This window comes from Podarcis muralis, chromosome 15 (assembly GCF_964188315.1).
Source record: "Podarcis muralis chromosome 15, rPodMur119.hap1.1, whole genome shotgun sequence".
Taxonomy (NCBI): Eukaryota; Metazoa; Chordata; class Lepidosauria; order Squamata; family Lacertidae; genus Podarcis; species Podarcis muralis.
Window position 1 is genome coordinate 12,444,357 of NC_135669.1, and position 24,443 is coordinate 12,468,799.

Here is a 24,443-nt window from a genome sequence, read left to right on the forward strand (position 1 = left end):
ATTGATGTTCTCCACCATCAGTTCCAGAAATTGGGCACCACAACCAGGAAGTCCTCCACCCATTATGGCGGTACCTCAGATGTGGAAGGAACATGTTTCTGCAGTTGACATCAGTGAATGGGCATGGCCACGCTGGAAGAGCATTATTATCTTATTATCTCATTTCAACATTTAGGAAGGAGCCTTAAGTACTCACTGATCTGTATGGTCACTGGGGCACTCCTCACGCCAATGCCTGCACTGGTGACTGCTGCCACCTCTGTGCGGTAGATCATCCCTGGCACCAGGCCCAGCACGACTGTCGAGTGCACTGTGCCATCCACTGTCTTATTGATGTGGTAACGAGACTCGTTTCCTAGGCACCAAACCTGCCATGGGAGGAGAATAACTGTTATGGTAAAAAGCTAAAGGACCCCTGGACAGTTAAGTCCAGTCAAAGGCGACTATGGGGTTGCGGCGCTCATCTTGGTTTCAGGCCGAGGGAGCTGGTGTTTGTCCACAGACAGCTTTCTGGGTCATGTGGCCAGCATGATTAAACCACTTCTGGCGCAACGAGACACTGTGACGGAAGCCAGAGCTCATGGAAACACCATTTACCTTCCTGCTGCCGTGGTACCTATTTATCTACCTGCACTGGCATGCTTTTGAACTGCTAGGTTGCCAGGAGCTGGGACAAAGCAACAGGAGCTCACCCCGCCGTGGGGATTCGAACCGCCAACCTTCTGATCGGCAAGCCCAAGAGGATTGGTGGTTTAGACCACAGTGCCACCCGCATCCTGAACTGTTATGACCAATGGCTGAAGGGACACACTGTAGCAAATCTATTGCCTTTTAAACAGGCGTGTGTGTGTTTTGTTGTGTTTGCTTGTTACTATGATATGTATTTTTTGTGCTTTTATATTGTAAACCGCCCTAGGGCCCTCGGTACAGAAATTTAATAAACAAATAATAAATAAAAACGTCCCCTGGCTGTTTCCCAGCACCCACTGCAGCTCTTTGCTGTGGCTAGACCTGCCAGCTCCAAATCCTTCAGACCAACCTTCTAATCTCTGGGGCTAATCTTAAATTTCAGAGGTTCCCCAAGGATATTCTGAGAATGGCAGCCTTACCCTGTAATCCTGGATGATCCCATTTTGTTCTCCGGGTGGAGGTGGTTCCCAGGATATGCTGATGCTGGTGCTGTTGCTGGTCCCCACTGTGACGACGGTAACCGCCTGAGGAGGAGCACTGGGGGCTGGGCAAGACAGGATAAAATGAGTTTATTGCTCAGAGGAAGGGCTACGTGGCATCTGGCGGCTGCCAACTCTGCGTTCTGGAATGCTGCAAAGCTATGCCAGGGCATGCTGAGTTACAGGCAAGGCAAGGAAAAGCCACTAGGCATTTGCCCTACAAAGCTTAACTTTTAGAACACTATGCATGGAAACGGATTTTTATAAGCACCTAGGAAGTTGCCTTATATCATGTCAGACCCTCTGTTCCAGGAGAGACCAGAGGGGAGGGACAGAATTGTGTAACTGGCTTCATTGGCACACCCAAACTCACCATCACCCCATCACCATCCTGGAACTGAAGCCACTGCTGGGAAACTAGGTCCCTGGTGCTGCCCCCATCCCCTGCTGGCAGCACCTGAACGGATCCATTTAGCTCAGTCTTGTTTACCTGGAGATGCCAGGGGTGGAGCCTTGCATGCAGAAAGCAGGTGAGCTGAGCTACAGACAGTCCTTGAGGCAGGAGTGGGAACCTCCAGACTCCTGCTAGCCCCATCCAGCATGGCCAATGGTCAAGGATGATGGGGGGCTGTGGACCAACAACATCTACAAGGCTACAGATCTCCAGTCCTTTACTTAAGGAGAAACCCCTTAGAGTATAATACTAATATAGGGAGTGCCCAACAGAGCAGGCATATAAGCAATGGCTCTGCTTAGTCTACAGAAGTCAGGCCTGTTAGCATGGAGAAGAGAAGTCAATACAGTCATACCTCAGGTTACAGATGCTTCAGGTTGTGTTTTTTCGGGTTGCAGACTGCCGAAACCTGGAAGTACTGGAATGGGTTACTTCCGGGTTTTGGCGGTCGTGCATGCACAAAAGCGCTAAATTGCACTTTGCGCATGTGCATAAGTGCCGAATTACATTTGGAAATGGTCCATGACCAAAAAGTTAGTTTTTTGGGGGGGTAGGCTGAACTGGAGCCTAGAGGCTCACACTTCCCTGCCTTTCCACATCTACCTTCTTCCGGGGTGCGCACCAGCAGCACCTCGCTGTCCATGCCCTGGAACTCATCAAAGTATGGCCGGATTTTGACCTCGTACTCCTGGCCTTTGCGCAGCTCGACTAAGACGGTGCTGCGTTCAGCAGGGGACTTCACATCCTGCACGAGCCAGGCACTGTTTTTGGGCCGGTACATCACTCGGTAGCCTTGGATGAACTGAGCCTGGCGGTCCACCTGGAAGAAGACAAACCGTTAGCTGCTTGCACATGGTGTCCATTTCCAGAAAAGGCCACAGCAAAATGGGTCCAGCTTCTTGCCTGCTGAAGCTCCCATTTATTCTCTCTGTTTCCAAACCAATTCCTGCTGCCCTTCCCCAAACTTTTTTCTGCTCCTTCACTCTTCTTGCTTGCTTTTGCCCCCTGTATTATGTCTATTCCCAGCAACTATTATAATATCTCTTTTGCACCAACCTTGTACTCTCCTGTTTCTCTAAAACCTTTATACCTTAAGCCCTTTAATGCAACAACCTGACCTCTATCGACTAGGGAAGATGTTGCTTTCAGGCTTCAGAAGGACAGTTTTTTTTTGCTCTGGTCTTCCCTTCACTGGGGGAAAAAAACCTTCATGCCAAAGAATGGGCAGGGTGCTATTGTGACTTCCAGCAAAGGTCAGCAAAGTTATTCACATAAGAAAGACCCCTTTGGATCCGGCCACAAACCTATGTAGCACAGTGCCCTCTTTTCCTCGGTGGTCAGTCAGATGCCCCTAGGAAGGGCAAGAGTCATCTCCTGCTATTGTTCCCCTAGCAACTGATATTCAGAGCTACACAGCCTCTGGATCTGAATTTAACACCCAGCCTTTGTGACTGGTAACCATTGTCTAATCCCCATTGAAAGCCACCACCTCTGCCTAACCCATTCACAAACTTGCCCTTTGCTTACACAGGTTTTGCCATTTCAAGGAAGAATCAGTGATGCTGCAGTGGTACTCACAGTCCAGGTCACTTGAATGGTGGTGGAGGTGAGAACAACAGGATCCTGGAGCTGCACCACAACTTCACCAAGCTCCTTTTGCACCTGCCGGTGATCCACCCCTTGCCTGGTAGGACTTACATCTGCCAAAGCATATAGGAAGTGAGTCCAAGGCAGGCCATGACACAACGTTTCATCTGTTTTTTCTTGAGGAGCTGGACTTGGCAAGGGTTTGGGGACTTGCTATACTTTCAGAAAATCCCACACCTGCTTTGTTGTTAAGTGCAACCTGATGGCTAGGTGATAAACAAAACCCACCACATGGAGCATGGTTGTCTTGTAACCCCATTGCATGCTGCCTTAATTTCCATGTGAGAAAGGTGGCATGTGGACTGATAAAGAGAGCCATAGACCAGGCACAGGCAAACTTGGCCGTCCAGATGTTTGGGACTACAACTCCCACCATCCCTAGCTAACAGGACCAGTGGTCAGGGATGATGGGAACTGTAGTCTCAAAACATCTGGAGGGCCGAGTTTGCCTATGCCTGCCATAGACCAAGACTGCATTCCTAACTGTGTTTACTCAGATGTAAGTTCCATTCAGTTCAATGGGGTTTGTTCCCAGGTAAGTGTTGGATTGCAGCCTCACATGGGAAGTGAGCTAGTTGGGAAGTGTGGGAGACAGTTTGGGAACCCCAGATCTATAGGGATCTATCTTCAGGGTTTCAGGCAGAGCTCTCTCTCCCACCCCTAACTGAAGATGCCAGTGATTGAACCTGAGCCCTTCTGCAAGCAAATCAGATGTCCATTCACTGAGCTCTGTCCCTTCCCTGTTTGCAGAAGGGATGCCTCTGTAAACGGAGTCTGATGAGTGGTCTAATGTTTTCCTAGATGTCCCTACTGTAGAACAATGTGAGATGCAAATGCCAAGCTGTTCCTATTGCCGCTCCAGCAGGTCAGCACCCGGGAATCTCACCTTGCGTACGAACTGGCTCCGAGACGGGGCTGGGGTCGCTGAGCCCATAGGCGTTGACAGCCCGTATGAGGAAGAGGTAAATGGTGTTGGGGTTCAAGCCGCTGACCGTGTGCTTCTCCATTTTCACGTTGTCTGCTACTGTCTGCCAGGTGCTGCCGGAAGACTGACTGCAACAGAACAGAGTTGCAAAAGGAAGAAGGGGAGTCCCCAAGGTCAGTGGCTCAGCTTTGACTCCTGTACTACCTGGGAAGGGGGAGCCCAGGAAGTGGGAGCTCTTTTAAGTCTAAGGCCCCATCCCCTTATGTGTCATTTTCTGAGTGTCAATGATGGGCACAGGATCATAAGCAATCAGGTACACAGCAAGCAATGCACATTTTTACCTTTGCATAGAAGGCTAGTTTCTACATATGGGGACACTGGGCTTAGCAGCAGTACATATGAAACCGATTTAGGGGTCTTAGTAGACCACAAGCTTAACATGAGTCAACAGTAGCAGGGGCAGAGCAGGGGATGTGGCCTCTAAGCCATTGTGAGCCCTGGCTCTTCTTTGTATCCTTAAATACTGAATTGTGGGCCATTGTGAGCCCTGGCTCTTCTTTGTATCCTTAAATACTGAATTACAGGGAACGAAGAGGGTGCAGCGAACACTGTTAAAAGGACTGTCCAGATTTTTCAAAATCTGGAATTCAATGGGGCCCGGCTAATGGGGTCCTGGCTCAACTTTGGAAGTAAACAGGAATTTGGTCCTAAGCCAAATCTATTCATGCGGAAATATATTAAAAAATCTCCCCTTTGAACCCTTCTGTGCTGCTTCCAGGATGTAAAGTTTCCTGTGACCCATAATTGATGTTTGTGTGTGTTTGAGTGTGTGCATGTGCGAGAGAGCGAGAGCGCGAGAGAGCGAGATAGCAATAGCAATGTGCCCTCATTGCAAGGCTAAGGTCTGCATCCAGCAAGGGACCGAGACACACTAATGCAATTATATGTTTGCAGAGATGATTGACACACACCCCAGCTTCCTGATGTAGTTGCCCAAGCAAGTACAGGTATTTCTGTCCAACACTCCATTCCACCAAATTGGGCAGGAGATGAATGAATGAATGAGGTGGTGATGATGATGATGATGATAAACCATTGCTGGGTATTATCTGCCCAATCCTGATGGGGATGCAATTTTCCCCCATTCCTGATTTTCAGATCAATCATTTGATGAACAGGTGGAACAATAACACCCACCAACCTCAGCTGATCTACCTGGATCAGCTGCAGTGGCGTAGCGTGGGGGGTGTAGGGGGGGCCGGCCGCACCGGGCGCAACATCTGGGGTTAGGGCAAATCCACGGGTTAGGGGGTGCAAATCCACAGGTTAGGGGGCGCAAATCCACGGGTTAGGGGGCGCAAATTACTTGCCTTGCCCCGGGTGCTGACAACCCACGCTACGCCGCTGATCAGCTGGGAGGGAGAGAGCTGTGCACATGTGTCCTGAGTGTTTTGTGGTCACAGTTACTTTTGGCCACATCTGTTGCTGGCATGCGCCCCTCCCCCAAGGGTTAGCAAAGGGTGAATATGTCCCTCAGGGCAAAATAAGGGTGGCCACCCCTGTTCTACAGAAATATCCAAGTCTTTGCATAGACTTGAGACATGCTTGCCAGCACCTTGCCCTTTAAGTAGGCCCCGATCCCCACTGCCAAGCACTAACGAGGCAACAGCTCCTGAGCAGGCAGTATCTGGACACCACCTGGAGGATCCACCTGGGCTAGAAAGAGCAGAGGAAGCTGCCATATACTGAGTCAGGCTATTGGTCTATCTTGCTCAGTACTGCCTACACTGGCTGGCAGCAGCTCTCCAGGGTTCCAGGCAGAGACTCACTCCCAGCCTTTCCTGGAGGTGCTGGGGATTGAACTTGGGAACATCTGCATGCAAGGCAGATGTTCCACCACTGAGCAGGGAGATGGGTTGGGGCTCGCACATTCATTCTGCAGGGCCTCGGCCTGAATGAAGGATGTGGAAACGGGGAGGTTATTAAAAGCCCCCAAGAGGGGAAAGTGGGACAGTGGAAGCCCAGCTGAGTGACTGGGCCTTCACAAAAGGCAGGGTAGCTCACCCTTACTTCCCTGCCATCTCCAGACTCTCTGCCTAAACTTCACTGACTGGTGTCAAAGAGGGAATAGCTGCATTCCAGGTCCCCACTGCCCCCTTTCTCCTCAGGGAGACATATGAGCCCTAGATTTTTGAGCCTGCCAAAGCCAGCCGCATGAAAGTCAGGCACCCTAGGAGAGGAGGGTGGTACTTACTCTTGAGAGTAATCTGGGGCATGGGTGCAAGCAGGCCTGAGAATAATATTTTTTTTATTTATACCCCGCCCTTCCTGGTTCAGAAAACTGGGCTCAGGGCGGCTAACAACAAATTTAAAACACTTAATTGATGCAACAAAAAACCAGCATAAAATACAGTATAAAACGTGAATAACAATAAATTCAGAATTCAAAAATCAATTTAGGGGGGAAATCCATCCAATAAACATTAGGTGATCACCAGGGCTAGCGGGCTAAATTAGTCCTATTTGGGCCAGCGAGGAGACCAGGGGAGAATTAGCTGTGGGATCCCAGAGCGGGTAATCTTCATAAAAAGGGGAGGTGGAGGAAAGGAAGGGGAATAAGGCTAAGTTCAAATTGAAAGCCAAGTGGAATAGCTTTGTCTTACAGGCTCTGCCGAAAGAAGTTATATCCCGCAGGGCCCTGGTCTCATGGGACAGAGCATTCCACCAGGTCGGAGCCATCACTGAGAAGGCCCTGGGCCCTGGTGGAGGATAATCTGACTTCCTTAGGGCCCAGGATCTCTAAACTATGATTATTCATAGACCTTAAGGTCCTCTGCAGGGCATACCAGGAGAAGCTGCAGACCTGAAAATAACGCATACTTTCAGCTGACCAGACCTGAGCCGGTGTCTTCCTTGACCCCTCAATCAGTTGTGGGTCTGACTGAACCTCTTCCCCACCCCCATTTCGATGGGCCTCTTCCCCTGGGGCACAACTCATGTGTACAGTCCGATTTGTGAGCCTGAGGACACAGATGCAAGTCCATGTTGAAGATGCCCTGCTGCTCCCTAACTCAGCATCTCCATGCCTCTGCACGCACATCCGCGGGCACAAGCGCACACTTGCAATCAGCCCGTCCGGTGATTTACTGCGCAGCCCAGCTGCCTCCATGTTTGCAGAATTTCCTACTGCAAACTGACATCTCTCGGCCACCTGCGCTCCCCGCAAATCTCCTCCGGCTCCAGAGCAGATGGCTCCAAGTAGAGGCCACAAGCCATGTGGGTGGGTGGGTGGGGGGAATAGTTTGGTCTCCGTCATGTGGCACCTTAGCAACTCAGCTGCAGGGAGGAAGAATTTGAGTATGGGGTCTTTTGCTGGCGGGGAGGGGGATGACAAACAGAAGCTGAATGTGGATTCGGCAGCGGTGACCCTACTGCCCAGGAACACGCTGACAGTGAAGCATTTTTGCAGCTGTGCAGATCTGCTCCCCTGACCTCTAAAAACCCAGCTCCAGACAGACTTGGTTGAGCTGATGAATCAGGGGCAGGAGATTTGGTCCTTTACGACTGCAAGGCCCTTCCTTACCCTAGCCAGATCCGGAAATTGCTGTACTCTGAGAACAGAAGAGGGCTACCTGCCCTGCTCTCCCTGGGTCGTTTATGGGTCAGCGTCATTCTCTAGGGAACTGCAAACTCCACCCAATAAAGAAAACAACTCCATTACTGTTTATAGGAGTACTTGTCCCAGGAGGAAAGAGGTGAGTGAAAAGCCTCTGGTTTTGCAAGAGGGTTGTAGAATCTCGATGCACTCCAAAGCTCTGATTCACGCCTTGGATGTGCAGATGGGATTCAGGGGAGCTGTTACCCGAGCAAAATGGACTGGGCTGTGGGGTCCTGGCTGTGTGTGCCCGAGGCAGGCATTTCCAATTCTCCAAGGCACCTCCATCAAGTGACCTGCAGCAATTGCAGGATTCTAAGGGCTTGCCGATCGGAAGGTCGGCGGTTCGAATCCCCGCGATGGGGTGAGCTTCCGTTGCTTGGTCCCTGCTCCTGCCAACCTAGCAGTTTGAAAGCACGTCAAAGTGCAAGTAGATAAATAGGTACCGCTCCAGCGGGAAGGTAAACAGCGTTTCTGTGCGCTGCTCTGGCACAGAAGCGGCTTAGTCCCGCTGGCCACATGACCTGGAAGCTGTACGTCGGCTCCCTCGGCCAATAAAGCGAGATGATCGCCACAACCCCAGAGTCGTCCATGACTGGACCTATTGGTCAAGGGTCCCTTTACATTTACCTTGAAGCTGCTGTTAGCTATTAAGGCAGAGGTGGTGAGGTTTTTCCCCAGTCTAAGGGCCATAATACAGTGGATGCTCGGGTTGCAAATGTGATCCATGTGGGATGCACATTCGCAACCCGCAGTGTTTGCAACCTGCATCTGCACACGTGCGGGTTGTGATTCGGTACTTCTGCGCATGTGCAAAGCATGATTTAGCGCTTCTGCACATGCACGACTGCTGAAACCTGGAAGTAACCCGTTCTGGTACTTCTGGGTTTTGGCGGTCCGCAACCCAAAAAAACGCAACCTGAAGCGGCTGTAACCCGAGGTATGACCGTACTTTCTGCAGAGCCTTCTAGGGGACCACATGACAATGGTGGGTTCAGCCAGAAGCAAAACAGATGGGACTCCTACCTTTGTAGAGAGGAACACATTATTGCACAAGCAACCCTAACTCAGATCATCCAGATGCATGCACATTTATTTAGGGTGGCTTCTGCAGCGATGTCAGGATCACACAGTCAGTGGAGCCACTTCCTGCATTTTGTGCAACGCAACCAGCCTCAGCAGGAGAGTCCCAGAGTGACATTTTGAGAGAGAGAGATTGTTTAGGAGCTATGATTGGGAAAGGAAATGCAGCAAAAGCCACCGCAGGGGTTACACACTATGTATTGTAAATGAGAGTTGTTGGTTTGACCTAGACATCCGCAATGAGAATTCCAATTCTTGCACAACCTGACAGCAGGGCAAGCAGCAAGCAAGGTAGGGTCTTCCTTTTTTAATCCCACATTTACAACACAAACATTATGCTCTGTTTTTGCCGACTGGAGGTGTCAAGGATTCTGGCTACGTTATACTCATGTTATGCTAGTGGCAGTGGCTACCAGACCAACAGAATGCATTGAATTGATCTGCCCATCAACTAACCCACGATTAGAGATGTCGGAGAAAACAGAAAATGAAGAGGAAATTGTCAATGCCGGACATTCCTTACATGTCCATAATCAATAAGTATTCACTGTTGTTGATGACAGAGCCTCCCACCCCCCCAAACTGAAATTACAGTGTGTTTCCTTCACATTGAAATGAATGGTGTGGCAATAATGACACCATTAGTTACATTTAATTTACATACATAATTTTATTACATTGAACAGTGGGCAACAAGACAAATAATTTAATATTTAGCAGAAGCTGAACTGCAGAAAAATGGAAACGTTTCTGCTTGCACAAAGGCAGGTTGGAACTGCTGGCTTCTTACAGTACATGCCTGGCTGGGGTGGGGAATGACCTGAAGAGTGGGAAGGTGCGGTTTTCATACCCATTGCAATGTGGGGCCGGCCATGGGGGTCCAGCTCAGCATTGTGATGGAGGTGAAATTCTTCCCCTCCCTGCTCCTCGGATAATCTGAAGAACAGGGAAGGGGCAATAAGACAACCACCGACCCAATAGCTGATCTGCATGCTCCATAAAGACAGGATGCAGCCTGACCCTTATGCGCATGTTGTGCAAGCAATCAGGATGAGCACCTAATAAAGGAGTCATTTGAGGAGCTCTCCATGTGCTTACATGATTGTGTGTGTGTGTATGTGTGTGTGTGTGTGTGTGTGTGTGTGTGTGTGTGAGAGAGAGAGAGAGAGAGAGAGAGAGAATGTGGCCTTGCTCACTGATGAACTTTGCCTTCTCCCACCTTTTTGGCCCCACCTACTGCTGGCCCTCAGGGATGCAGGTGGCGCTGTGGGTTAAACCATAGAGCCTAGGACTTGCTGATCAGAAGGTCGGCAGTTCGAATCCCCACGTCGGGGTGAGCTCCCGTTGCTCGGTCCCTGCTCCTGCCAACCTAGCAGTTCGAAAGCACGTCAAAGTGCAAGTAGATAAAAAGGTACCGCTCCAGCGGGAAGATAAACGGCGTTTCCGTGCACTGCTCTGGTTTGCCAGAAGCAGCTTAGTCATGCTGGCCCCATGACCCGGAAGTTGTACGCCGGCTCCCTTGGCTAATAAAGCGAGATGAGTGCCGCAACCCCAGAGTCGGCCACGACTGGACCTAATGGTCAGGGGTCCCTTTACCTTTACTGCTGGCCCTCAGAGGGTTGGGAATGAGGGAATGCAGCCCTCAGGGTTAAAATGTCTCCCCAACCCTGTAATAAGCTGTTCATTTTCTACCACCCTCAAACTGTCTCTCCATTTTGAGCCCAAAGACACTGCGGGTGAGGGCAGGTAGGTGGGATTACTTTTGAGTAACAACATGAGTTACCTGAATGCTTCGATTATGTATGAACTGACAGCGGCTCCCCCACTCACAGGGTTTGGCTTCCAGATCAAAGCGACACTGTTTTTGGTGACGTCCGTGACCAGAGGTGCAGAGGGCGGACCTGGGAGAAGGCTTGGCTCCGGAAGCTGAGTCTGGAGGTCAGCCCCGTTCTCTGCAGAAGCAAATGTGGAAGAAGAGAATGAGAATGGCAGAGAGCCCTAAGAGGAGGATCAGGGATCAGGGCCTTTATATAAGGGGCAAGCTGAATTCAGCCCTGCACAGCTTGCTTGCATAGTTGTCAGCCAAAAAACCTGTGGTCTATCAATGTGTTTTACCTTGACAAAGCAAAAATGCATGCTCAGAACAATTAAGATATAAACTATCTGCATTCTTAACAGGACCTGAGAATGCACTGATGTGGTTTTTCAGCAACCCCTGTGTAAAGCCAAGACAACCACCTGCTGTGGGCAAGGCGAGGGACTGTCCATGCCCCAACCTTTCCTGGGGAAAAGAACCTTCTCTTCATTTAGGAGGCAGAATCAGCCGCTTCAAGAACGGCTATATTTTATTATACCAGCACATCTGTAAATGAGCAGCAGCTCCCAAATTACTGGGCGCCGGGGGCTTGTAGTGGGATTGAGACTTTGCTTTCTTACTGGGGTGTTTGTTTTCCAAAACCAACCTTGGAGAAATGGAAGCTCTCCTTGCATGCAAGGGAAACCACCCCCCTAAAAAAACCTTCTGTGAGGTCTGAGAAACCTGGCTCATCATCACATCTCCACATCAACATTTATTCCTTGAGGTGGTTTTACATTTAACAGCCTGGCATGGCTCTCCAAGGCAGGAATGTGCTTGCTGGGCTTAAAATCAGAGGGCAGTTTATTGGTTGGTTTTTAAATGAACTGTTCACACAGGAGAATGCAGACAGGGCTCCTGTGCTAGGAGGCAGGCAAAGTCCTCCGCTCCAGGGACACATGTGAGCCTACAATTGCAGGCCTGGAGAGATGACTGTGGCTTTGTGAGTCCAAACCCCACAACAGCTGATTGGACCAAAAAATTAATCCACTCATCCTCGCATGGAGTGTAGCAAGTGGTGGATACACAGCCAACCAGGTTAAAAGAATATGCATTTTATACTGAATAGAGACGCATGCTTTGAAGTTGACCCCTTTCTGCTGCAGAAGAAACACAATTCAAAGCTTGACATAGCTAAGGGCCAAAACTAGATGCAATGTTAAATGCATCTGTGTACTCAATGTGAAGCCTATTTTTCAAAAAATGCAAATAACATTAACTGATGGTGGGATTATCAGGATCACAGCAGGCCTGGAAGGGAACTCTTGTCGCCCTTCCTGAGTTGGAGGGTGGCTGTGTGAAGACCATCCTGGGCTTGTGGAAGCTCTTCATGAATTTCAGAATCCCGGCTTTCCAGGGCTCTGAGATGCACACTCTGCAAGTTCAGGAGAGTGTCAGGATTCAGGCCTGCCAAGACCATGAACCTGAGATCTCCTGTCCCAGGGCTTGGAGATGCCACCCCAGCAGCTGGGTCTCTGGGCTGGCTCTCCAACATGTCCCCACATCTCCCCCAGAGCCAAAGGATGAGAGGCGATGGAAACCAGGCACTGCCCAGCAAGCTGCATGTGAAGCTACTCGGGAGGAGGGGGAAACCACGTGCAGAATCAGGGCCTGACTGACAGCCAGAAAGGGGTGGAGCCTCCAGCTCTTACATAGGTTTCCAGTCTGAGTTGCTCTCATCACAGTTCCAAGGTCCAGCCCCACGGACTTGGGGAAATGGACAGAGGGTCCCTGCTTCTAACAGTTGTCCTCCAAGTCACAGAGGGCAACGGGAACAATGATGGCTACATCATAGGTGCCTGTAGCAACTTTTCCAAGGGGAGGAGCAAAGTAAAACACTGAAAGTTGGGAGGAGGCTATTTTCTCAAACTATTAGTAAAAAGTGTCTGTAATTTTTGCCTCGTATCTCAGGTTCTACAAGTGCTAAAAGCTTATTCCTTATTTTAAAATGAAAGTTGGGAAACTGGGGGTTGTTGTTCTTCTGTGGGGAGGCACCCCACCCCAATTCCATGGATACCAATGCTTCACTGCCTCTCCCCAGGTGCCCAGCTAATGCATTTAGAGGATGTCTGAAGAGGTCCAATAGCGTAAACCTCATGCCTTTGAGTCCACTTCCTGCCCTTCCCTCAACATCACTGACCTTGCACTGCCAGAAACCCACTCCATCTTGTCTCGCCGGTTGAACTGGTAGCGATGCAAACGTACAACCCCGAGTCTGAAACCTGGAACGTGCAGAAAAGGGAGGATGTTATTCATTTCCACTGACAACTCACTGCAGCCACAGCTCATGCTTTGGGGGCGTTTCACCGTCTGGTATGCAGGCAGTAGATGCTGTATAGATCTCCTTCCGTGTTTGTGTATTGGGACATGGGGTAGGGGAATCCACATTTCATCCTAAGAAGAAGTCCTATGCATTTTCTCAGAGTACTAAGTGAAATATACTCAGAGTCGAGAGTGGATTTCATGCTCTTTATTCAGCTCATAGTGGTGAGGAGGAATGAATGTTCCCCCAAAGTATCTGCTTTATATACATTATTTACACAATGGGCTGCACTTGATTGGCTAATTCCGGAATTCTCCTGTAGGCCAATCAGGTTGTGGATTCACTTCCATCTGGAGCTGGATTGGGTGGCTCCTGCAGACCAACCATACTGCTGCATTGTTCTAGGACCAATCAGACTGCTGCATTCTGAATCCTATTGTTCTAGGACCAATCAGATTGCTGCATTTTGGATCCTATTGTTCTAGGACCAATCAGACTGTTGCATTTTAGATCCTATTCAACTCAGTACATAACACTAGGAGAAGTAGGATGTGTGAACTTAATGGAAGGAGACTGCAATACGACAAACCCCAGTGATCATGTTCATCTTCATGCCACTTTCCACTACTGTCATGGTGAGTTCCAGCACCTCTTTTTCTAGAAAAATAGCACTGTATATAGTCATCATAACAAGCAGTCATAACCTCCACGGATTTGTCTACCTGCTTCGCAATTAAGCCACCCCCACATATTTGGGTTGTGAATACTATAACTTATCTATGTGCCTTGCCCCTTTCTGCACTGTCCCCAGCTCTACAATTCCCCTTCTGAGGTCTGGTAATCAGAGCTGCACACAGCATTCCAAGTATGGCTGTGCATGAAGGCCCAAGAGCTGGAACGTCCTCCGTTTTTAATTGCTCCTCCGGTGCAAATTCACTGAGCTGCCCTGGCCTCACCCCTCTAATCTTTAATATGGGGATAATAAAACTACCTGCCATATAGTAGTTATCTTTCATAATCCCTCCCTCCCACATAGACGGTTAATGATAAAGGCTGCTTTATTTATTATTTTAAAGTGGGTATCCTGCCAATATGAATATTTCCAGGGCAGCTAACATTTAAGATAGAGGGAAAAAACCACCCAATTCAAACAACGAGAATAAAAAAATACATTAAAAAGGGAGAGCTAATAAAATGCAGCAGGTGAAAAAACACAACGGCACTTAAAAAATGAAGAAGTTCAGGATGACATTTTAAAAGGCCTGGGAAAATTAAACTAAAAAGGTATTTGCCTATTGCTGAAAGGAGAGAAGGAATAGGGAGAGCATCCTCCAGATTAGTAGTGTGGAAGCTGGGTCTGGGACTGATGGGAATCGGGGTCCAACAACATCTGTGGGCCACATGTTGCCCAACTCCGCCACAGACAGAGCCCCATGGCCAAAAGGCAATCTCACTAAGAGCCACTCACCTAACCTCAGAAGTGAGGGGCACTTGGAGAAGATTCTCTAATGCAGGGGTTGGCAACCTAAGGCCCATGGGCCACAAGCAGCCCACAGGGGTCATTTAACTAGCCCACGAGCTGCCCCCGAACCGAGCCACCCTCTTGGAAAGTCCCCACGTGCTGCGCTAAACTGGTGTGGTATGGCATGAGTACTCGCTTCCGTGGCACCGGAAATCACGCCTGCGCATGTGCAGATGCCGGAAAACGTCTCTGCCCATGAAGGGAGTGAACCAGCCCAGGCAAGGTAAACCTTGCCTCATCTTAGCACATGGGTAAATAGGAATATAAGAAGCTCCCTTCTACTGGGTGAGACTGTTGATCCATATAGCTCAGTATTGTCTACACTGACTGGCAGGTTTCAGGCAAAGACCTTTCTCAGCCCTACTTGGAGCTGCTAGGAATTGAGCCCGGGACCTTTTGTGCACAAAGTAAATGCTTTGCCACTGAGCTGCGGGCCTTCACATCTGGGAGGAGGCGATCCCTCAGGCACCCTCAGGTTGATTCTACTTGGAAATGGACTGGCAGCCAGTGGAGGTGCTCCAGAATCATGGTAAAGAAGGTAAAGGAGCCCTGGATGGTTAAGTCCTGTCAAAGATGACTATGGGGTTGCAGCGCTCATCTCGCTTTGAGGCTGAGGGAGCCGGTGTTTGTCCACAGGCAGCTTTCCGGGTCATGTGGCCAGCATGTCTAAACTGCTTCTGGCACAATGGAACACTGTGACGGAAACCAGAGCGCACAGAAACACTGTTTACCTTCCCGCCACAGCGGTACCTATTTATCTACTTGCACCGGTGTGCTTTTGAACTGCTAGATTGGCAGGAGCTGGGACGGAGCAACGGGAGCTCACTCCATTGTGGGGATTTGAACCGCCAACCTACTGATCGGCAAGCCCAGGAAGCTCAGTGCTTTAGACCATAGCGCCACCTGCATACCAGGGCTGGCAGTCTCGCCACAGGATTTTGAACTAATTGATGTTTCCGAGAATTGCCCCTTTGGAGAAATCCAGTCCTGTTAGGACCTCAGTAACTGTGGCTGGGCTGTCACTGCCTGCGAGAGGTTGCAGCAGGCACACCGGCCTCAGCTGGAGGGAAGGTGACATACCAATAAATGTATGCACATATATATGCAGGTATGTATGTATGTATGTATGTATGTACTGAGCTTTTAAACTGCCCTTCAGCAAATGGAGATCCCAGGGCAGCTCACAATACAGTGCATAACACAGAACAATAAAACAATTATAAAATTAAAAAGCGACAAAACAAATGATTTAAAACAACCACCACCACCACCACATCATTACAGACTACAAATCAGGGCTGACCAAGTGAAGATGCCCAGGAGCCAGGATGGCATCTGACGTCTCCACCATCTGGAGATGCATGCCTGGGGATTCTGAGATCTTGACTGTTTTCACACACTAGCAACACATCCTGTAGAATTTTGTCCATTATAGTTTATCTGCATAATCAGAATGAATTGTAGGAACCAAAAATACTTATTGAAAAATACGACTTTCGAACCGTCGTGCCCCAAAATGGCGATGAAGCATTCCGTTTTGGCGACTGTAACCCTGGTTTAAGGAGCTGTTTGGCGCCTAGCTTATATATCTGAGTTTCTAACACTGAACTGATGGAGGATGAGCGCAAATATAAGATAGAGACCTGCCTTATGGCAGCTCAGCCTATTTGTCTATCAAGCTCAGGATCACCTACTCTGAATGGCAGCAGGTATATCTTCGTGGTCTCTGGCAGAGGCCTGCCCCATTTCTTGCTACCTAATCTTTTGAATTGCTGGTACCAGGGACCAATCCTAGAATCTTCTGCACGCATAGCACATGTTCTCCCATGGAGAATCAAAAGCAAAGGCACTGAAATGGAGGTTGAGAATGGCTTGCAGCTTGCCACTGCTATGGGGCAGTGAGCGGGAAGAGAGGGGATCACTTTAATGTCCCCACCAGGTGGGCTCTGAAGCTGCAACTTGGGGATGGCTGCCCCACTTTTCCCCATGAATCAGAGTGGCCTGATGAGGCGGCCCGTCCTGGGGGACCATTAACTCATGCTAGTCCTCCAGTCCACCTGACAGCTCTAATTTTTTCCTGGGCAAAGAGCCACAACTGCTATAAAACGATGCTATTAGGCGCGCTGGGACCCGGCAGATGCATTAACCTTCTGACTCTGACACAATGAAGGCACAAAACTAACGTGAAATATTTCACTCCCCGCTGACTGCCAGCATCAATTTTTAAACAAATGTTTAGCGTGAGCTCTGTGTTTTGATAAGTAATTCATGAATAACCTCCACGTTACCCCATCGCCTGATCTGACTCCGGTGCAGCAAAAGGGCAAGTTGGACACACCCACCTTGGGATTGTTTGGTGGAGGGGAGAGAGCTATAGACTGCCCCCAAAAGCTCCAACTGAGCTTTTCGGAGTCAGGAGCCTCCTCACAGCCCACAGCTATGTTCAGATTATGCACCAAGGAAGCAACTCTCCAGGATTTCAGCAGGGCTCTCTCCCAGTCCTACCTAGGGATTGAACCTGGGACCTTCTGCATGAAAAGCAGATGCTCTACTGCTGAGCTATAGCCTTTACCCAAAGGGCACAAGAAGAACAAAGGAGTTTGCCTTCCTTTGTGGTGTTCAGCCTCCCAAGAACGAGCCATGTGGCTTTACTGACAGTGGAACAAGGGCCAGACCGGAAATGATGTCAACTGCATGACTGTGTCCAATGCAGTGGTGTAGCATGGGCCGCTGCTGTCCAGGGCAGGCCCACACATGCTGGGCTGCGATTGCACCGGCTCATCCCTCGCTGCCACAGCAACTCCACCCTCACTGGAGCATAGAGGGGCAGCACTGAGCCACCTGCCCACCCGCGCAGGGAGGAGTCCGGCTGGTTGGCAAGTGGAGAGGAGCACAGGGCCAGGCTCCCAACAGTAGAAGAAGAAGAAGAGAAGAAGAGTTTGGATTTGATACCCTGCTTTATCACTACCCAAAGGAGTCTCAAAGCGGCTAACATTCTCCTTTCCCTTCCTCCCCCACAACAAACACTCTGTGAGGTGAGTGGGGCTGAGAGACTTCAGAGAAGTGTGACTGGCCCAAGGTCACCCAGCAGCTGCATGTGGAGGAGCGGGGAATTGAACCCGGTTCACCAGATTACGAGTCCACCGCTCTCAACCACTACACCACACTGGCTGTATCCACACAGTCCAAACCTCACAGTCCCTGCCACAACCCCATCCCTGAAGATTGCAGCAATAGTGGTGATGGGAGAGCAGCTCGGTCCTACCCCATCAGGAGCTACAGGCCAGTCCTCACTCTCATAGTGGCCTCTTTCGAAAACTCATTGTGGATAGGAGATCTGCAGCAATTAGCTGTTGATGGGCCCCCAACCCCAAAGCATCCTAATAGATCAAGGTAAACTTGCACCTTGCCTAACTGCCTCATCTATAGTAAAAAAGTAAAAGGGTAAAGGACCACTGGATGGTTAAGTCCAAGCAAAGGCGACTACGGGGTTGTGGAGCTCAGGCCAAGGGAGCCAAGGGTTGTGGCACTTTCAGGCCAAGGGAGCCGGCGTTCGTCCACAGACAGCTTTCTGGTCATGTGGCCAGCAGGATTAAACCACTTCTGGCACAATGGAACACCGTGACGGAAACCAGAGCGCACGGAAACGCCGTTTACCTTCCTGCCGCAGGGGTAACTATTTATCTACTTGCACTGGTGTGCTTTCGAACTGCTAGGTTGGCAGGAGCTGGGACAGAGCAACAGGAGCTCACACTGTTGTGGGGATTTGAACTGCCGACCTTCTGATTGGCAAGCCCAAGAGGCTCAGTGGTTTTAGACCACAGCGCCACCCGTGTCCCAATTTATCAATAGTACTGAGCTCTGGAGGGACATCTTAATGGTGAGAAAGCAAATGTTCGGCCAATCCTACCTTAGAATAATAGAATCTAGTCCAGGCTTCCTCAACCTCGGCCCTCCAGATGTTTTTGGCCTACAACTCCCATGATCCTTAGCTAGCAGGACCAGTGGTCAGGGATGCTGGGAATTGTAGCCTCAAAACATCTGGAGGGCCGAGATTGAGGAAGCCTGATCTAGTCCAAGCCTCTGCAATGCAGGAATCTCAACAACATGGTCCCCCATCCAATTTGAAACCCTACCAGACCCTGCTTAGCTTTGCAAATGTGCTAGCAGTTTTATTGCTGCACCGCTAGGAGGGGTTTCTGAGGGCTCCATGTTTGCACAAAATGCCTTTCTCCCTGGTTATCCAACTGTTACGGGGTGCTACTTCAGGCACATTCCAATTCATTTATTGCAGCAGTATGGTTTACAACTTGGATTTCCCACTGGGGTGAGAGGCACCACATTTCCCATCATCTCCTACCCTACCCCCCACCCCGCTATACTGTAAATATACATAAATAAGCTTGTAGCAGGGGAGAGTATATGAAGATGTCAGGCGACATGGTGTTGGTTGAACCCGTGGGGAATCGGAGCTGTAAAACTACGCATGACTGTAATGCATCAAAATGCATGTGATGTGTCCCACCAGGTCCCTCTGCGCATAGAGACACAGACACTGGAGACACAGAACGATACAGTTTGCCCTTCTGACCATTAGGATGCTCCTCTTCTGGAGCCTGATGCTCCAGATGTTTCCAGAGGGCTGTTGCTGTATCACAATTCCCACCTTGCAAAACTAAAAAGCATCCTATCAACCTATGGTTGAACATCCTGCTATTTGCTGGGTTGCCTTGCTTCAGCTGGTGAGGGCCATGGCTCCAGGTGGGTGTGTATATATATATATATATTTGCTTTCGTAGATTTTCACGGGTACAGGAATGCAGGTTTTGGTGTCCTCGGGTATCTTCCCGTGTAAAAGTTGGGGTGTCTAGGCGACGTTTCGACGAGGTCTCACTCGTCATCTTCAGGCTGGTGCTTTCGGCTTCTTGTTACTGGAACAGAGCAGGATCTCAGTGTTTGAGTTCCTATAAATACTGTTGAGGAACTTGCCTGGGAACTTCCTCTCTGCCCAGAACCTCCTCAACAGTATTTATAGGAACTCAAACACTGAGATCCTGCTCTGTTCCAGTAACAAGAAGCCGAAAGCACCAGCCTGAAGATGACGAGTGAGACCTCGTCGAAACGTCGCCTAGACACCCCAACTTTTACACGGGAAGATACCCGAGGACACCAAAACCTGCATATATATATATATATATATATATATATATATATATATATATGGGGGGGGGGTCAAGATGCTATCTGTAGGACCCTCTCCAAGGCACAGCTGTCCATTTGCTGACCCTTTCCTTCTGGGCCCAATCTATGCAACCGTCCAGAAGGAGATCTCAAAGAAGGTGGAGAATACTGCTGTATCTTCTTAACTCTCATCACTGCTTGCATGCTTGGCAATGGCAGATGAACACAACAGGCTACGCAGCAGGAGTCTCCAGAGAGTGGGATTAGAAGCCCTGTAGGGCTATGGGCTTGGGCTGGTGTCCCACAATGACAACCCTTAAAGCCTGCACCTGGAGGAGGGCTTCAGATAACAATCTTCAGTGCATGGGCAGACCGATATGGAGGAAAGTATTGCTGCTGCTGTGATATATATCTATATCTATATCTATATCTATATCTATATCTATATCTAATCTATATCTATATCTATATCTATATCTATATCTATATCTAATCTCTATCTCTATCTCTATCTATCTATCATCTATCTATCTATCTATCTATCTATCTATCTATCTATCTATCTATCATCTATCTATCTAATTATTATATTTAGTTTATTTACATACCACCTTTTAGCCTGACAGGGACTCAAAATGGCTTACAACTAAAATAGAAACAGCTAAGAACATACTAAAAAGCCATCATTTAGGAACAATTAAACATTGTTAATTACCGTATTTTTCGCCCTATAGGACACACTTTTCCCCCTCCAAAAATGAAGGGGAAATCTGGGTACGTCCTATGGGGCGAATGCAGGCTTTCGCTGAAGCTTGGAGAGCAAGAGGGGTCGGTGCGCACCGACCCCTCTTGCTCTCCAGGCTTCAGGAAGACACCCGCAGCCTAGGCAGCCCTGTGGGAGGTCCCATAGGGCTGTCTAGGCTGCGGATAGCAGCCTGCTTCCCGGAGCGTCGGGCGCCCTGAAAGCAGAGCACCCGGTGCTTCGGGAACACCTCTGCAGCGTGGGGAGCCCTGCAGGAGTTCCCCGCAGGGCTCCCCACGCTGCGGATAGCAGCCTGCCCCCCGGCGCGCAAGGCACCCTGAAGCAGAGCGCCCTGCCCGCCGGGCAGACATCGGCCAGCCCCACAAGCTCGGGGGACATCAGGGAGGCGCAGCGCCGCCATCCCACTGTTCCTCGACCTGGTTCGGTTTCCCCGACCTGCTTTTGGGGGGGAAATAAAGGGGGGGAATTTCCTTTATTTCCCCCCAAAAAAACTAGGTGCGTCCTATGGGACGGAGCATCCTATGGGACGAAAAATACGGTAAACATTAGTAGAATGTTTAGTAGGATATGTATAATGTCACATAAGGTCATTACAATAAAAACATCACAGTACCAGCCTTTTCATTAAAAGCAATCAGTTCCCAAAAGCCTATTGGAGCAAGAAAGTCTTTACCTGCTGATGGAAGGACAACAAGAAGTAAGCCAACCTATCTTCTCTACAAAAGGACTTCCAAAGTCTGGGAGCAGCCACCAAAAAGGCCCTCTCCCAGGTTTAACACCAAGGTGGCACTTAAGCCATTTACAAAACAAAATCCAATTGCTTAAGTAATTCCTTACTGTATATGTACATCCATCCATTCAATTCATCAGCCACCAAATAACAGGTGTACAAAGCAAGGCAAAGTAAAATCTGCAGTGACCACGAGACAAATGAAGCAGCATCAAAGAAGAACCATAAAATCAAAACAAACCGCTTTAAAAGAGAGATCAAGAGATGAAAAGATTCCAGGGATGATCAGTTACAATAAAGTCACGGAGCTGAACAATTGTGCTGAAAGCCGCAGCGTAGCATCAAGCTGAAAAGACCTGACAAAATACAAAAGGGATTTTCCTGGCACTAAAAATACAAAAAAAAGGGTGCCAGGTACACCTCTCTGAGGAGCACATTCCACAAAAGAAAAGAGAGTTAGTGTGGTGCTGTAGTAGTTAGCAGGCAGGAGTAGGACCTGGGAGACTAGGGTTCGAATCCCCACTTGGCCATGAAGTTGACTGTGCGACCTTGGGCCAGTCACTGCCTCACAGCCTAACCTCACTGGATTGTTGTGGGGATTAAATGAGGAGGAGGAAGAAGAAGAGTTTGGATTTGATATCCCGCCTTTCACTCCCCTTCAGGAGTCTCAAAGCGGCTAACATTCTCCTTTCCCTTCCTCCCCCACAACAAACACTCTGAGGTGAGTGGGGCTGAGAGACTTCAGAGAAGTGTGACTGGCCCAAGGTCACCCAGCAGCTGCATGTGGAGGAGCAGAGACACGAACCCGGTTCCCCAGATTACGAGACTACCGCTCTTAACCACTACACCACACTGGCTCTCAAGGAGAGAACAATGTATGTCACCTTCAGTTTCTTGGAGATAAAGCTGGGGTATAGATGCAATAAGTAAGGCTGTAGAGAGAGGCACTGCTGAAAACACCCTTTCTCTCCACTGTATCTCATTGGATACATCACTTGGAGAAAGGTCTCCGTTCATGATCTCAAGCCGTCTTCCCTGACCTGGTGCTTTTGACTGGAGCTCATGGTAGGGAATCAACTTTGAGAGGGCAGGTGCCATGGCTCAGTTAGGTAACTATGGAAATAGGTCATCCTTCAAATACCAAGGGGCCCAGGCCAAGAAGGGCTTTGAAGATCAAAACCAGCATGCCGGATATCACCACCACACCACTTTCCTTCCCTGAGTTGGGATAGGAGACCACACACATCGCAAATGTTAACTCAGAATGTGAGAAATCTCCCCACAAATGCTGTGTAGCTTATGTCTGGGAGATACTTGGCAATACTCTGCGAGTTGACCTTGAACGTCGCTAATGGAACGGTCGGTTTATTTTTAAATGTCACCACAATGAGACATTTACAGATTTCTGAGTCTTTGGAAGAAGACGGAAGAGTCTTCAGCAGAGGAGCTGACAATTAAAGAGAATTGTGGCTGCGAGAGGTTCAGTTAAAGAGGGTTAATTATGATCGAGCTCCCAGCGACAAGTTATGTATAACTTTCCCCATAATGGAATTTGCTGCAAAGTGTGTTTTCAGACTCAGCTGTGTCGCAAAGGGACTGATTTGGCTGGCTTGGCTCTTTGTTTATTGATATTCACTTTGTTAAGAGCAAGAAAATTGCATTCAGCTGTTTTTTAGCCAGTAAAACAAAGCAATTGCTTACTGCCTGTTAACAACATTAATGTCTTAATAAGCACACAGAAGCTTATGAGTCCATTCTCTGAGCCAGCATTCAGGAGGGTTGAACAATTCCTATACAGTTTTGAATCAGGCAATTACAGGCTTCCCTTTTTTTATCAAGTAATTTCATTACTTAGCAATTTACCACGATTATGAAAGCAAGCAATTCATCCCCTAACTACACTGTGGAATTCATTCGCTTGCTGGATGCTTGTTTGCCGGAGGGGCAGAATTCACCGTGAAGTAGCAAGCCATGATCTGGACACACATCAGAGCATTCACAAGGTTGGTTCAAATGAACTCAAGGCCACTGGGTACGAGGGAGAGAACTCGTGTTGATTTTATCACATAAAAGATGGGCACATGAATCCGCCTGCTGTCACAGATATTGCCACGCAGGCCATATACAACTGATGTACCATCCTGTGAGCATTACTGGATGTGATGCTAAATGCACCTATGTATTTAAAGATGCAAATTGCATCTGCCGGGAGGAATGATAACTGTGCCAGAAAAGGGGGATAGAGTCAACCACCTGTCGATCAGCGGGTGTCATCCCAATATATGTACCTGTGAACCAACTGATATCACCTCCCAGGCTATGCACATTTGTACAGGGTTCTACTCCTTCCTACAGTAGGACTACAACTCCCATCATCCCTAGCTAACAGGACCAGTCGTCAAGGATGATGGGAATTGTAGTCCCAAAACAGCTGGAGGGCCAGGTTTGGCCACCACTGGTCTAGATCCAGCAGGGCTTTTCTTATGTTAAGAAATGCCAAGAACATGAATGCACTCTTTCCAATTTGTCAATTTTATGAGCATGGCAGGGATACGAAAATAAAATAGTTCTGCCGCTACCAGAAACAGAAACTTGTGTCTGCTGCTAACGTGGAGAGAAGCAAGAAACATACCTGTAGGTTCATAATCTGTAGAGTTCCATTGTCCAATAGGCTCACTCTAGGGTCGCTGCCCACGATCCGCTGGCCATCTTTCAACCACTGGATGCTGGGAAGGGGATTCCCAGTCACATGGCACTGCAGCTGTGCGGTAGAGTCTATGGCAAGTGTTTGATTGGTTGGTCCTCGGCGAATAATAGGCGGAATACGGTCCGAGGTCACTATTAGGCAAAGCAAGGCAAAACAAAAACAGCAGGGCACGTATTAAATTTAATGCATTTATCTCAGCTGCAGCCCAGGTGAAAAAGTTTACAGCAGGCAGACATTTCCAATAGAAGTTACTTCGGGATTTGAAAAACAGCAAGATCACAAAGGCAAGATTTCTGAACCTGGCAGCTTGCATAAGGATGCTGCGTCAAGGTACTTACCTAGGTTGCTATTCATTATTAATTAAATAGTGATTCTTAATTATTTTTATTCCCATGTTCAGGATGACATGCATACACATACAATAAAGGCAACATGTCTCTGAATGCCAGTTGCTAGCGATCCACAAAGGAACAGGACTACTGTCCTCAA

At 48.8% G+C, this 24,443-nt stretch overlaps 1 protein-coding gene across 11 annotated transcripts in view; it reads right to left on the bottom strand.

Moving 5' to 3' along the window:
* The window catches only part of ROBO3 (roundabout guidance receptor 3), a 417,871-nt gene that overhangs the window by 15,261 nt on the left and 378,167 nt on the right, over nt 1-24,443 (bottom strand). For all 11 annotated transcript variants that reach the window (XM_077919499.1, XM_077919498.1, XM_028708796.2 and 8 more), the window contains 8 exons: nt 23,880-24,085; nt 12,929-13,010; nt 10,717-10,885; nt 4,157-4,323; nt 3,202-3,323; nt 2,227-2,443; nt 1,110-1,234; nt 197-368 (listed from right to left, as the gene is read on the bottom strand). In XM_077919499.1, the coding sequence (XP_077775625.1) occupies nt 197-368; nt 1,110-1,234; nt 2,227-2,443; nt 3,202-3,323; nt 4,157-4,323; nt 10,717-10,885; nt 12,929-13,010; nt 23,880-24,085 (1,260 nt within the window). The remainder of the gene's footprint in view (nt 1-196; nt 369-1,109; nt 1,235-2,226; nt 2,444-3,201; nt 3,324-4,156; nt 4,324-10,716; nt 10,886-12,928; nt 13,011-23,879; nt 24,086-24,443) is intronic.